Source organism: Primulina huaijiensis, chromosome 14 (assembly GCF_012295235.1).
Source record: "Primulina huaijiensis isolate GDHJ02 chromosome 14, ASM1229523v2, whole genome shotgun sequence".
NCBI lineage: Eukaryota > Viridiplantae > Streptophyta > Magnoliopsida > Lamiales > Gesneriaceae > Primulina > Primulina huaijiensis.
Window position 1 is genome coordinate 17054903 of NC_133319.1, and position 13395 is coordinate 17068297.

General features: G+C 35.3%; 2 protein-coding genes across 11 annotated transcripts; both read right to left on the bottom strand.

The window, feature by feature from the left end:
• Positions 1-1770: 1770 nt before the first annotated feature.
• Positions 1771-3778, bottom strand: LOC140957734 (uncharacterized). 10 transcript variants are annotated; one of them, XR_012171680.1, is made up of 4 exons: positions 3162-3778; positions 3000-3064; positions 2553-2903; positions 1771-2437 (listed from the first exon to the last, which is right to left on the bottom strand). XR_012171680.1 is itself a non-coding variant. In XM_073415101.1 (4 exons), exons 1-4 carry the CDS (start codon positions 3534-3536, stop codon positions 2335-2337), a joined length of 522 nt encoding a protein of 173 aa, XP_073271202.1. In that variant the 5' UTR covers positions 3537-3778; the 3' UTR covers positions 1771-2334. The 10 variants fall into 10 exon arrangements, 4 of the variants coding, with proteins under 4 accessions (XP_073271202.1, XP_073271199.1, XP_073271200.1 ...); XR_012171679.1 differs by having other exon boundaries at positions 1771-2450; XM_073415101.1 differs by having other exon boundaries at positions 1771-2340; positions 2553-2628.
• A 6289-nt stretch (positions 3779-10067) lies between these two features.
• On the bottom strand, positions 10068-10664 carry LOC140958039 (uncharacterized). Its single transcript, XM_073415440.1, has one exon. It carries the CDS (start codon positions 10662-10664, stop codon positions 10068-10070), a length of 597 nt encoding a protein of 198 aa, XP_073271541.1.
• Between the last annotated feature and the right edge of the window lie 2731 nt (positions 10665-13395).

Genomic DNA, 13395 nt, shown 5'->3' on the forward strand with positions numbered 1-13395 from the left:
AAGAATGTTAAACTTTAGATAATTAAGCATATAAGTATGTATGTGGTAAGATAAATTAGAAACAAAAGTCGTTTTGAAGATTACATGCACTAAAGTTGGACATGTTTGTGTGCAATAGATGTTAAGGGCTAAAAGTTTTAATTTCATATTTAAAGTACCATTATTTTAGCTTTAGTTAGCTGAGATTCTTTTATTTTTTCTCAAAACGACAACAAATGTAGGCATCACACCATATTTTGTAAAGTAACATAACCAAATTATAAATCACATAAAATTTACATTATGTTTTCCAAAAGTTGAAACCCAAAAAGTACAAAATGAGTTGTTCTGTATTCATCGTTATAAGCATAGGTGAACCTTTGTGGATAACTGTTGATTTGAACTGAGGAAAAAAGCCAAATACCATAAATAAAAAAAAGCAAACGTATAGTATTTGATGCGTCACCAAATATAAGAATTTAAGCCATTGTAAAGAGCATCGATGAAAAATTCAATAATATAACTTCAATTCATTGCAAGTCAACAGCTAACACAAAGAAAACAATTCACAACATTTAGCTTTTTTATTCTAATCAATTAGCAGAAATTAATGCTTGCAGCTGAGTATATGAATGTCAAAACATATGGATCCAGTACACAATATACTAAATATTATTGCCCACATTTGAAAAGAAAATGGTGGTTGTTTTGGCAGCTGAGTAATTCTTTGGAAAAAAAGCGGGACAATGCTGATTCGAAGCTTGAAAATTTAAATTTTTTTTTTTCAAGTTTGGTCTGAATCAGGGCCTGGGTTCAAGTTCTGCTCGAAAAATTCGAAAATGCTTGCGAGCTACTCGAACCATTGCTCGAAAGTGGGATTTGAACCGTCCCAATAATGATTGATGTACATTTTTCACTAATCATGTATAAGTTTTAGAAATGATGACTCTATGATGGCTGGTTACATATATTCGCTGCCATTTTTTCAGCTTGATATGATATCCATTAATGGACAAGAAAATATAAGAGCTTCATTGACTCCATATGAAATGTGGCATAATTCCCAAAAGGTATTCTCTTACATATATATAACAATATTTAAATATAAATACATGAAAAACTATTTTTTTGGTCATGTATATTTGGCTTGTTGAAATTATGATTCTATGTATTGTCACATTTCATTTTCATTTGCTATAGTTTTTTTGTTTTTGCAATTTTAGTCTATTTTCGAGTTGACGCTGACGTGACACCAATGTAATGATAATGTGTCGCTGACGTGTATGTGTGGTGCTTTTCCTTTTCTTCCGCCATGCTAAATACAGTGCTTATAGGCGAAGACTTTATTGAATATGAGATGGCATAGCCATGGCTGAAGTGTGCTATTTGTAAGTGTGAAATTATATGTTCCGTCGGCTTTGGAAATTTATGAAGGTATGAATTGGCCCCTGATCAGATTCCTCCACTAATAAATATTTTCAAGTGTCGTGGAGAGCATGGCATCCATAATGGATGAATTAATTGGGGAGGTTGATTTTCTATTCTTCACGAACTAATTGATCAATCAATTAAAAAAAAATCCAATAATCCAAAGTCCGTAGACAAATTATTATCATCCAAAAAAAAATTTTACTCGATCTCCTAAACTTATCTATATATATATATATATATAGATCTTTTTCATTTCTTCATAAATTTTCACAAAAAATGACTTTCTTGCAAAATTTGTTCTATAAAAAAAATTATAATAATATACCAATTAGTTCTGTCTGGATTATTAATTAGTAATAAACGAATTCACCAAACAATTATTGTCTGATTAGCAACTTGCTCACATAAATGATAAAAAAATTATACATCGGGACAATTGCTACGTTTTCTACACAATTGAAACAATAAAAATATACTCTGAAATAATTCATTAAAATTAATCTAATTCTTAGAACATGCCATTTGCTGTAAAGTAAAGGTTCTTGAGGAGGTTAACACATAAGAAGCTTACAAATGCCAAGAAAGGAGTACGCCACGCAATAGAGTTAAGCCCGAGAAACTGCAACAAGAAGGGAGCAGACAACACAACAAGCAAACTTCTTTTGCTGGACTTTGCTGTGTGCAATGATGGGAAGACAAATGCCGAGGCTCCAAAACAATGGAATAAATCACCATTTTTTTAACATACAGTGAGAGATCCTTGGTTTTAGATTGAATGATCAGGTGGAAAATTGAATTAATGTGCAACATAGTAAGCAAGAAAATTTCTTGAACTCGTTACAACTTCAAATCGTCAAGCACACTCTGAGAAACATGGGAGAGAAAAGATGCTAACCTCCACTGTGATCCAAAATGTTAAAGCCGTCAAAACTGGAAGAATAAACAAGCTATCAGAAGTTGTCAAATCGGTAAACCATAATGCTCCTCCCTATTTAAACGATGGAACATTTTTCGTCAATTTTCTAATCTGCACATAGATACTGTCAAATGGTAAATAAGTTTTTATATATCTATATAGGGACAGTGAAATGGAAAGGGGACAGCATCATCTGTGCTATGGAGCATAAATAATGTCATCTTACAGCAAAGAAGAAACTGCAAAAGTTGGGACCGGAAATAAATAGTCCTTTTAAAGGGGTGAATGGAGTAACACCATACCTGCAAAGCAAAAAGTGAAATTAATTATAAGAATTAAATCTTTATCGTGCATTGCTAATTTATTCATTTAAGAATGTTTAATTTCGCAAAGAATTATTTTTTTGATATTTCGACGAAAATTCAGCTAACAAAAACGAGGGGACTTAGGAAAGAATTGACGAGGGAAAAAAATTCAGCGTGAGCCCCAATTTGAACTCCAAAGAGTATAAGGATCCGAGGTTTTTGCTAAGATATGCAAAGAAGCCGTTGTTTTTTGAAGAGATTATGCTCCCCTCCTGCAAATCAATGTACTTACTATCCAATTGATCGTGTTTCATCATAGAGAATCTGAAATTCAGATGGGCAACAAAATTAAAACAGTAGAAGCTTACCAATGGCAAGAAGGGGGAAAGGCACGCAACAGAGGTAAAACCGAGAAATTGGAAGAAGAAGGACGCTGAAAACAGAAAACAAGAACAAAAACAAGAACAAACCCAAGATTTTAAGATAAGCTAAAAAAAGGTGGGAAGAAATTAAACACAGTAGAAGCTTACCAATTCCAAGAAGGGATAAACCAACGCTGCAGAGGTGCCACCGAGAAGCTGGAAGAAAAAAGGACACGAACAACATACCAATGAAATCTTATGTTGGGCTTTGATCGCTGCAATGGGAGGAAGACAAAATACAAGGTGACAAAGAAAGACGAGGGAAACGAAGAGACGAAGAAACTCAGCGCGACCAGTAGCTCCATGGTGCGGTGGAGAGAAGAGCACATCCCATGTGGTTCTGTCCCTTGGCTGTGGTGTGGTGGAAGGCAAATTATTTGACACGTATAAGGTTTTAACCTGCAACGGGGAAGAAACTGGCCAATTCTCACTTATTCCCACTTTAACAGTGTGTTTGTCAACCAAGATTTGAGAGGATTTCATGGGATTTGGATTTCAAAATCCTATTTTTACTGTTTGGCAAGGTGATTCAAAAAAAGAATTCGGATTTGTTTAGAATTTAATGGGATTTAATGGGATTTCAATGAGTATATCCAAATCCCATCAAATTTGATAAGATTTGGTGGGATTTGGATTTTAAAAACAGACAATTACTTTTTTATCCAAATCCCATCAAATTTAATGAGATTTATAAGGGTAGCTTAGTAAAATTTTAAAATTCCAAATTCGAATTCATTTTTCTCCCAACAAGAAATGTATTTGTAAATACCATTTTTTAATTNATTAAGAATAATATTAAGAAGTTGAACGGGCCGAACAATTTTTATATTTCTACTTCAACATAAATTAAAAATAATATTAAGATGTTGAACGGGCCGAACCATTTTTATATTTCTACTTCATAATTTCCAGCTTCCTTTAGAAATTCAAAACTTTAATTTCCTTCATTAAATATCCAAATTCATTTTAGTTACTAGTTATTTTAGAAAATATTGATTTTAATTATTCCAAGCGTTTGAAACTTTTTAAAAGTCAAGTTTCGATGTAATCACCGGCGGAGCCATGTGTTGCTCACGTTCGCGTCACTTGTTTTTTTCCTATATTTTTTATACACAAAATTTTGTCTTATTTTTCGGTAGTCCGAAGCTCCATTTGTCAATATTATCTCAACCATAATTTAGAAAATTCTAGCCGAGTAGAAATAAAAACATGGCTTCGTCACTAGATGTAATTAACTGCATTCATTTAGTTTTTAATACTTGACACGTAAATCAATTTTAATTGGTCCAACCAAATGCAAACACTATTATTTAAGGCTCTTCAAACAGTTTAGTAGTTCTCTAGTATGCGACGCACTGTGATTCAAACTTTGAACTCATTATTTGAGCCACCCTTCTAGAAGAAGATGGGCTGGGACTGACCACGCGTGGAACATGCGCTTTAATAAATAACTATTGGTATTAAAAAGGTCGGCCTCCAAATACCTCAGACGTCAGGAAGTTCAAACAAGAACGCCACCTCACGCCTTTTCCTGTCATTTTCTTCACCTATTTACCATTCTTCCCAGCATATATATATATATATATATATATGTATGTATTTCCGTGTGATTTGTTCCTTTTTCAATCATATACCTAAATTCAAACCAGAAGAGAAAAAGTATACGACAATTATAACAATGATGGATGGGGGGAGAGTTTTATTCGATGCATCGGCTTACATTTTTTTCGAGGGGTGCGGAGACTCCGAGATCGAGTGTTTTGACCGCACAATTGCAGGATCATTTGAGGTCGAATCTGATTCCGGCGCGGCGGAGGATGATGCGCAGTCGTGCAGCTACGAATCGTTATCTGTCAGCTCCATAGAGCATGAGGTTGATGGAGATTATCGATTTTGCGCAGCGGATTTTATTCGTTTTGGAGAGGATGAATATCAGGTGGACGAGGAAGTTAGTCAAGCAGATATTAGAGATGAAGAGGACGACGTAGTTGATCAATACTGCGGCAGATCTATGGCAGCGGCAAAACGTGAAGGCTCGCCGGAGGCGGCGGCGAAGGAGAAGATCGAGAAATCGAACGACCGCGACGATTGGATGATGAGCGAGCAGGAAAGGGGTCGATTATTCTGGGAGAACTGTTTGGCATCGTAGGAATTTTGAAGGTTTTTTTATTTTTATTTTTTCAACCAGAAACCAAATACTCATTATATGAGTCGATTTGTAAATTAATAAAATGATATTTTTTATGAATTAAATCGGACTTTAAATTATTTGGCCATTATTTTATAATTTATGGATATGACTAATTATTATAACTAGTCTATATAATTATTGAAAATTTTATATTAATATTATTGATGACATTTATTATTATTAAAATTAGTATTAATATTTTAGTTGTTAGGATAATTGTCATAATAAATACATAATTATATCATTACCAAATTTGAATTACTCTATATATTATTAATTAATATTTCTAGTTATTATCTTTATTATATATAATAGTTGAGCTTATTAGGGGATTTTTTTATATATAATAGTTGAGCTTATTAGGGGATTTTTTTTCCGCAATTGCCCTTATTTCATATAGATATGTAAAAGTCAGTGTTTTTATAACCGGACCGTTAATCGAACCGGTCAAGCCTTAAAAAATGGTTCAACCGGTTCAACCGGACGGTCGAACCGGATCAATAAAATTAATATTTTATTTATTTTATATAATAAATAAAATAGTAAAATATTGATTATTTATGTTTTTATAGTTTTTACTTAATTTTTAAGATGAAAATTACAACAAATATCCAAATAAACATCACTTTTCAAATTCAAAAATCCAAATTACACCTAACATGTAACCAAATAGTGATGACCAAGTTTAAGTGCCCAAGAAAACATCAAGTTTAATTATACAAAAAAGTAGCAAACATCAAGTTTCTTATACAAAAAAGTATCAAACATCCAGTTTCAACTTTCAAGTTGCATCCTTTGATGCCCACACCGCATCCAATTCTTGAAGTGTTCTTTCGTAGTCATTATCATCTTCATCCCCACCATCCAAAAGTTCTTCCAAGTCCAAAGAAGGTGTTTCTTGCATTTCACCAACACCTTTATCTAAATATTTTTTAAAAAATTAAAATAATACATGTTTAGCAAACAGAAAGCAAAAATTTGTTAAAAAATTTTTCCGGTTTTTCTGGTTTAACCGGGTTTTAACCGGTTTTTCCGGGTTTTAACCGGTTTTTTCCGGTTAAACCTGTTTTCCGGGTTTTTACTTATCTCCGGACCGGTCTCGAGGCCGGTTCGCGGTTGAACCGGTCCGACCGGCCGGTCCGGTCCTGTTTGGAGAACATTGTGTAAAAGTATATATCAATAATTTTAATTTTTTCCATTTTCAAAAATTACTGATATATACATTTGGCAACTTGTAGCGTGATGCCAATAAAATTCCTTCTTGACTGCCATTACTTCAGCCATGTGAGTTTTGAGGACATCTTCTGTCACGTCTCGAGATTTGAACTAACGCGTTGACATCTACTTTATTTAATAATCATATAATCGTAAAAAAACAAGTCCCGCATTACAATATAAATCAAAATCAATTTATTTCATAAATGACTCGTCTTTACAACAATAATTTCAAAACGAAAACAAAATTACGGATGCCAAAATAACTTTGAAACAACATAACTAAATAAATTCTTAAATTTAAACATCTTCTTCATCATCAAAAAAAAATATATTTTGCTCATCTTCTTCTAACTGATATTCATTTTTATATGGGGAAGAAGAGTAAGGAGTTTGATAAAACACTCAGCAAGTAGGAGACGATCAATTCTAATGAATACTAATACATAAATTTTTTAATGTCAAGATTATAAATACAAGACATATCATAACAAATCACAAACATATAACACCGATATTTCTGTTGGGACATCGAATTCTCACATCTTAGACGCAGCGGAAGTTTAAAATTTCGTTTCGACATTCGAAACATTCCTTGGGCATCGTATGTTTAAGACCATTCATAAGGAGTTTAGAATTATATCTTCGCGTATAAAACGCTAGACTCCAAACTATTCTGGGTTTAAAGCAGAGATAATCCTTCTTGTAAATACCTACGAACGGAACTTCAATTTTGATCTTCTAATCAGGTCTACGATCGAATACTGTCTTCATCGCTTGGATTGCACTAGAAATCGCAAGCGATTTGTGCGTTGAGCCTATAGCCTCCGAATTTCCAAAATATAAAGACGTTGCAGTGACGACGACGCGGTGGTGGATGAAACAAGTTGGCCGAAATTTTCCAATAAAAATTTCAAGGTGGCCGAGACTTGCTTCAAGGAAGGAGAGGAGAATTTGTTGTGTATTTTGTGTGCTTGAGTTGTGTGTAAGATTTTTCATGTTTATTTTGTGTGACCCCTCATGGTATATTTATAGAGTGAGATTTCTGATCCAATCAGGAGGCACACTCCACAAAGACTCTAGTCCTTGTGGTACTAGGACTATATATTTCATTATAATAAATTCTCATATTATTAATATATAATGTATTTATCAACTTTTGGTAATACATGATATAATAATACCATATATACACATATTTTATATCACCATATAAAATGTATGTATATATATATATATTAATTAAATTAAATAACCATTATTTAATTTATATAATTAACTCATTGAGTAATTTAATTTTATACTCTTCTAAAATTATAAGGTCCAAAATGTGATAATGTAATCCAACTGCATGCAAATCTAAGACAATAGTAAATGTATAATTAAATTAATTAAATGTGATAAGCATGTTTATATGTTTAAAGTGGGGCTTTTTATTAGAAGGCATAAATCATGGTTTTCAAGGGTTATTCGAGACACGATCGAAGAACGGAGACCGGAGACTGTAAAAGAAAAATATTTTTATTAAATAATTATTTTTAATTATTTAATATACGGTATAATTATTGTGTAAAATTTGAAAATAGTGTCTTTTATTATGTTTTTACATGTCGAGTCATATTTTAAACCGGTAATCGATTTTTTACTATAATAAGGATTTTTTGGAAGCTCGGTTAATATTTTCAAAAACTTTCCTAAACGAGATATTTTTTGTAAGGTCAAAAATACGATAACGTAATTCAACTGTATGCAAAATCTGGTCTCAGCTTCCCTGCAGGAATCTGATGCTCTACCTTGACATGCTGACACGTCAAATGCTCGGAAACGAAACGCATAATATCCCGCTTCATGCCCGGCCACCAATAAAGAGACTGAAGATCTTTATAAATCTTCATACTCCCTGGATGGATGGAGTACGGAGTGCTGTGGGCCTCGCTCAAGATATCTGCTCTTAGGAAATCACTTCTAGGAACCCATAGTCGGTCCTCTCTATCTGACTAGGCCATCCACAACTGTATACAACCTCCGGCCATTAGCCTCAACCCTCTGTCTCCACTTCTGCAACTGCTCGTCAAAAGTCTGCTTTGCTCAGATCTTGTCCCTCAGTGTCGACTGTACTGTCAGGATAGAAAGACTTGGGGTGCTGCCTCTGGCATAAACTGCAAGCTTAAACCGCTAAATCTCTGCCTGCATCGGTCTCTGTACTGACAACTGAGTGACTATTGCAGTCTTCCTGCTCAGGGCATCTGTAACTACATTGCTTACCGAGATTAGGGCTGGGAAAATATACCGAAATATCGAAATACCGAAATACCGTACCGAAAAAATACCGAAATTACCGAAAAAATCGATATACCGAAAATTTTAAATTTTCGGTATCGATATCTGTACTTAATTATTTTTTTTCGGTATTTCGTTATATAACGAAATACCGAAAATAATTTTTTTATTATTTTTTTTAAAATTTAAGTTCAGTATACCGAAAAAATGTCGGTATACCGATAATATTTTCGGTATACCGACAAAATTTGCGGTGTCGGTACGGTATCCGGTATGAACTTTTTCATATCGAAAATTCGGTATACCGAATATGCGGTATACCGAATTTCCGGTACCGGTATCGTATGAAAAAATTCCATACCGATATTTACGGTATGGTATACGGTACCGTAGTTCGGTACGATATACCGTACCGTACCCACCCCTAACCAGGATGGTAGCTAATGTCGCAGTCATAATCCTTAACTAACTCTAGCCATCTTCGCTGTCTCATGTTCAGCTCTTTCTGTGTGAAGAAGTACTTCAGGCTCTTGTGATCAGTGAAAATCCTGCATTTCTCTCCATACAGATAATGTCTCCAAATTTTCAAGGCGAATACTACTGCCTCTAGCTCAAGGTCGTGAGTCGGATAATTCTGCTCATGGACCTTCAACTGTCGGGACACATAAGCTATAACTCTGTCATGCTGCATCAACACTGCGCCCAAACCGAGCTTCGAAGCATCTGTATATATCACAAACTCTTCTTGTCCTGATGGTATAGCTAGAACTGGTGCCGTGATCAGCACCTGTTTCAATTTTCAAAACTCTCCTGGCACTCCGGTCCCCAAATAAACTTGGGATTTTTCTTTGTCAAGGCGGTCATAGGCACCACAATAGAAGAGAAGCCCTGAATACACTTCCTGTAATATCCAGCCAATCCCAAGAAGCTACGGATCTTTGTCACGCTCTTAGGCACTAGCCAATCTCTGACCGCCTCAACTTTACTGGGGTCGACCTCTATACCATCCCGAGATACAATGTGGCCCAAGAATGCCACTCTGTCTAGCCAGAACTTGCACTTACTGAACTTGGCATACAGCCGTCTGTATTGTAAGGTCAGCAGTACGGTCCTCAGATGGTGACTGTGCTCCTCTCTGCTCCTCGAGTAGATCAGGATGTCGTCTATGAAAACTATGACAAACTGATCCAGATATGGCTGAAACAAGCGATTCATGAGATCCATGAAGATCGCCGGCACGTTCGTCAAACCGAAGGGCATCACCATAAACTCATAGTAACCATAACGCGTCCTGAATTCCGTCTTATGCAAGTTCGACTCTCTTACTGTCAGATGATGGTATCCATAACACGTCCTGAAATCCTCTTATCTAGCAAATCCTGTATCTGATCCTTCAGTTCTTTCATCTCTGCAGGTGCTAGAGGATAAGGTATCTTAGATATAGGCACGGTACCTAGCATGAGCTCTATAGAAAAGTCCACCTCCCTGTCTGGTGGAATGCCTGAAACATCGTCAGGGAAAACACTTGAGAAATCTCTGACTACTTCGACCTCCTCTAGCCCCTGACTGACTAGCTCTAACACTGTCACAATACTGGCCAAAAATACCTGGCAGCCTCTCCTCATGAGCTTCCTTGCACAGATGCAAGAAATGATGTGTGGTATATGCTGGTGTCTGGCTGCCTCAGATACAAATGGCTTACCGCTGGACGGTCGGACAGATATTGACCTCCGTCGAAAATCTATGATAGCTTCGCTCAAAGAAAGACAGTCCGTACCCAAAATGATGTCAAACTCCGGCAACGGTAGCACGATCAAATCTTCCCGCACTGCATTCTTCTGTAACCGAAGCTCCAATCTCTTCACTATCTGTGAGGTAAACATCTGATCCCCGGATGGAATCGATACTCTGAATCCTGAACCCATAGCCAATGGTATGATTCCTAGTCGCTTGACGAAAGATTCGGATATAAACGAATGTAAAGCTCCGAAATCTAGCAATGCATGCGTGGCTACACCTGAAATATATATCTTTCCTGCGACAAAACATACCATCAGATCTGTTCGCGTTGAAACATACGAAATTTCCTACCAGAAATTAACCCAAATTCTTTAAAAATTATTGATTTAACCCAAGTGTTCCTCGAATGTTTCATATTGAATCCTCAAAATTTTTGGAAACTAAAATTTGGCCCTTAAAGTTTTCGAAAATTACATTTTGGCCATACTATTTCCCAAAATTTGCATTTTTGACCCCAAGAAATTTTCGAATTTAGTCCCAAATAATTCCTTAAAATTTTTGAAATCTAATAAGTTGATCCCTCAAAAATTCAAAAATTCGACAACAACCCTTAAAATTTCGATTTTTGTGCAATTAAGTCCTTAAAATTCCTAACTTGGTTGTGACTAATACGAATACGTTAATATGATGATATGTAAGGCCAAGGTTCAGTGGATGGGTAATATTGTTGCTGATGTCTCCGTCGTCGGGTACCGCAGTTAACGTAGATGGATCCATCGCATAATACGATGATACGAAAGTCACAGCTAATGAACGAAATTCAAATTTAAAAAACGAACACATATATGTTGATATGTTGAGTTATGTTATGAAAATGTTTATGCTTTAACAGGTCATGATTATGCATACAATTTTATAGATAATGAAAATTATTTTTATTACAGTACTTTTTATTGTTGCCTATTATGTATATGTATTTGCCATAACGTTACAGGTGTGTTGAGTCTTTAGACTCACTAGGTATGAATGATGCAGGTGAGTATGTTGATCAAGAGATTGGAGGTGCCGAAGACTTGAGTAGGCTGAGCTGAGAGCGCACTGGATAACCGGAGGACCTTGCGTTTTTCCACAAAATATGTTTATGAGACATGTGTTTAAGAAATGAGGTTAAATGTTTTTGAATCTTGGTTTACGTTGCTGATTCATCAGACTTTTGTTATCAGTTCGATTTTCTCTTTTAAATCAGTAGACTAGGAGATTGATTTTATTTTAAAGATTTAACTAATTGCAGTTATTGTTATTCCGAGGTTGGATGACCTTTTAAAAGCCTGATTAACTTATTTAAATGTTTTTGAGTGTGTGTTTATTTTCCACCAAAGCTTTTAAAAAAAATGTTTAGTAGAATTTAAAACGAGTAAACGTTTCAGAAAATAAGTTTGCTTGTATAAAATCATACAATTTTTTAGTAGAATATTAAAACTAGATAAGTGTGTGTATTTTCCGCCAAACTTCTTAATATTAGCATACAATTTTTCAGCTCTAATTGTTAATAGTACAAGTTTTATGTGTTCAACATGCTTATCTAGTTTTTTGTTATACACTAGGATGTCATCAAAGTATAGCACAACAAAGTTTTCTTGTTCATCAACCTCATAAAATTTTTAGGAGTGTTAGTTAAGCTAAAAGGCATGACCATCCACTCATAGAACTCGTCTATAAGCTTTAGCAGCTCGCATAAACAACGCAATTCCACCTACCTTGGATTTTGGCCCTAACTTGATGTTTTGTCCAAGATGTCACATGCAATGCCAATGTTGTGCTTGCTTCTATACAGAGGAAAGACCATTGATGATTTCTTTATGTCTTTCAAAAATAAAAAATATCTCAACATCATCAGTGATGTGATTCTTCCAACAAAACAAGCAAACACGATCTAAAACGAAAACTACACCCTCGATTCAATGAATAAAGAACCGCTGTGTGGCCCGATCTTTTGAAACAAGTAATTGGTTGTGATATTCATCCCTAAACTATGAAAAAGCTTAGTAAAAAATAATCACGATATGAAACAATCGAAATACAAGTGAACCTTCAAAGAAATCGTCTTTGACAATCCACGTGAATACAATCGAAAAATACCACAAAGATTGAATACTTGATAAGTTTGATTTTGATGAACAAAACAAAAGGCTTTAGAATATGAGAGAAAATTAACAAAATTTGATAAAATTCTTCAGTATCCCATAATGTAATGTTACAAGGTATATTTAATCAAAACATGGGAAAATATCTTTCAAAACTAGAAAGTTTTGTTTCCATAATTAATTCCGCGTCAAAAAGAAGGTCACCTTCTTCCGCTATAATCCACCTTCTGGGTTCCTGAAATGAAGTCTTAATGAAAACCTGAGCAGGAGTGAGGAGGGAACCTCCATTAGTTCCTGCCTATAGGTAGCTTGTAGTTCCGAGTTTCTGAAGATCTGTTTAAGGAGTGCACGCTGGGGCGCGCAGAAATCCTTGCTGGGGTTCATTGGGGCATGCCTCTCTCATCCTGGTGCGCTGGGGTGGGTGGGCGAGGGGAAAAGCGCGTTGTGGCTCGCCTGTCTCAACTTGGATGCTTTCTTTTTTGTCCTTCATCTCTTGAATGACATTATTATGGCCCAAACTTGATTGATATGCTTTTGGCAGTTTGCCATAAAACCTTAAAGAGTTTCGTTGAAATTCTTGCTCCATCCCCTCGTAATTGTTCATGACGGAAACTCCAACAGATCCCATGCTGCTTTCTTAGGAGCATCATTGATCGCATCCGTGATCGCATCAATCAAATATCAATTCATGTAGCTTTTAAAAAAACCAAGTCCAAGATGCTTTGCATTATGAATCAACAACTGCCCAGGCAATAGGATACTGGTGGTGGTT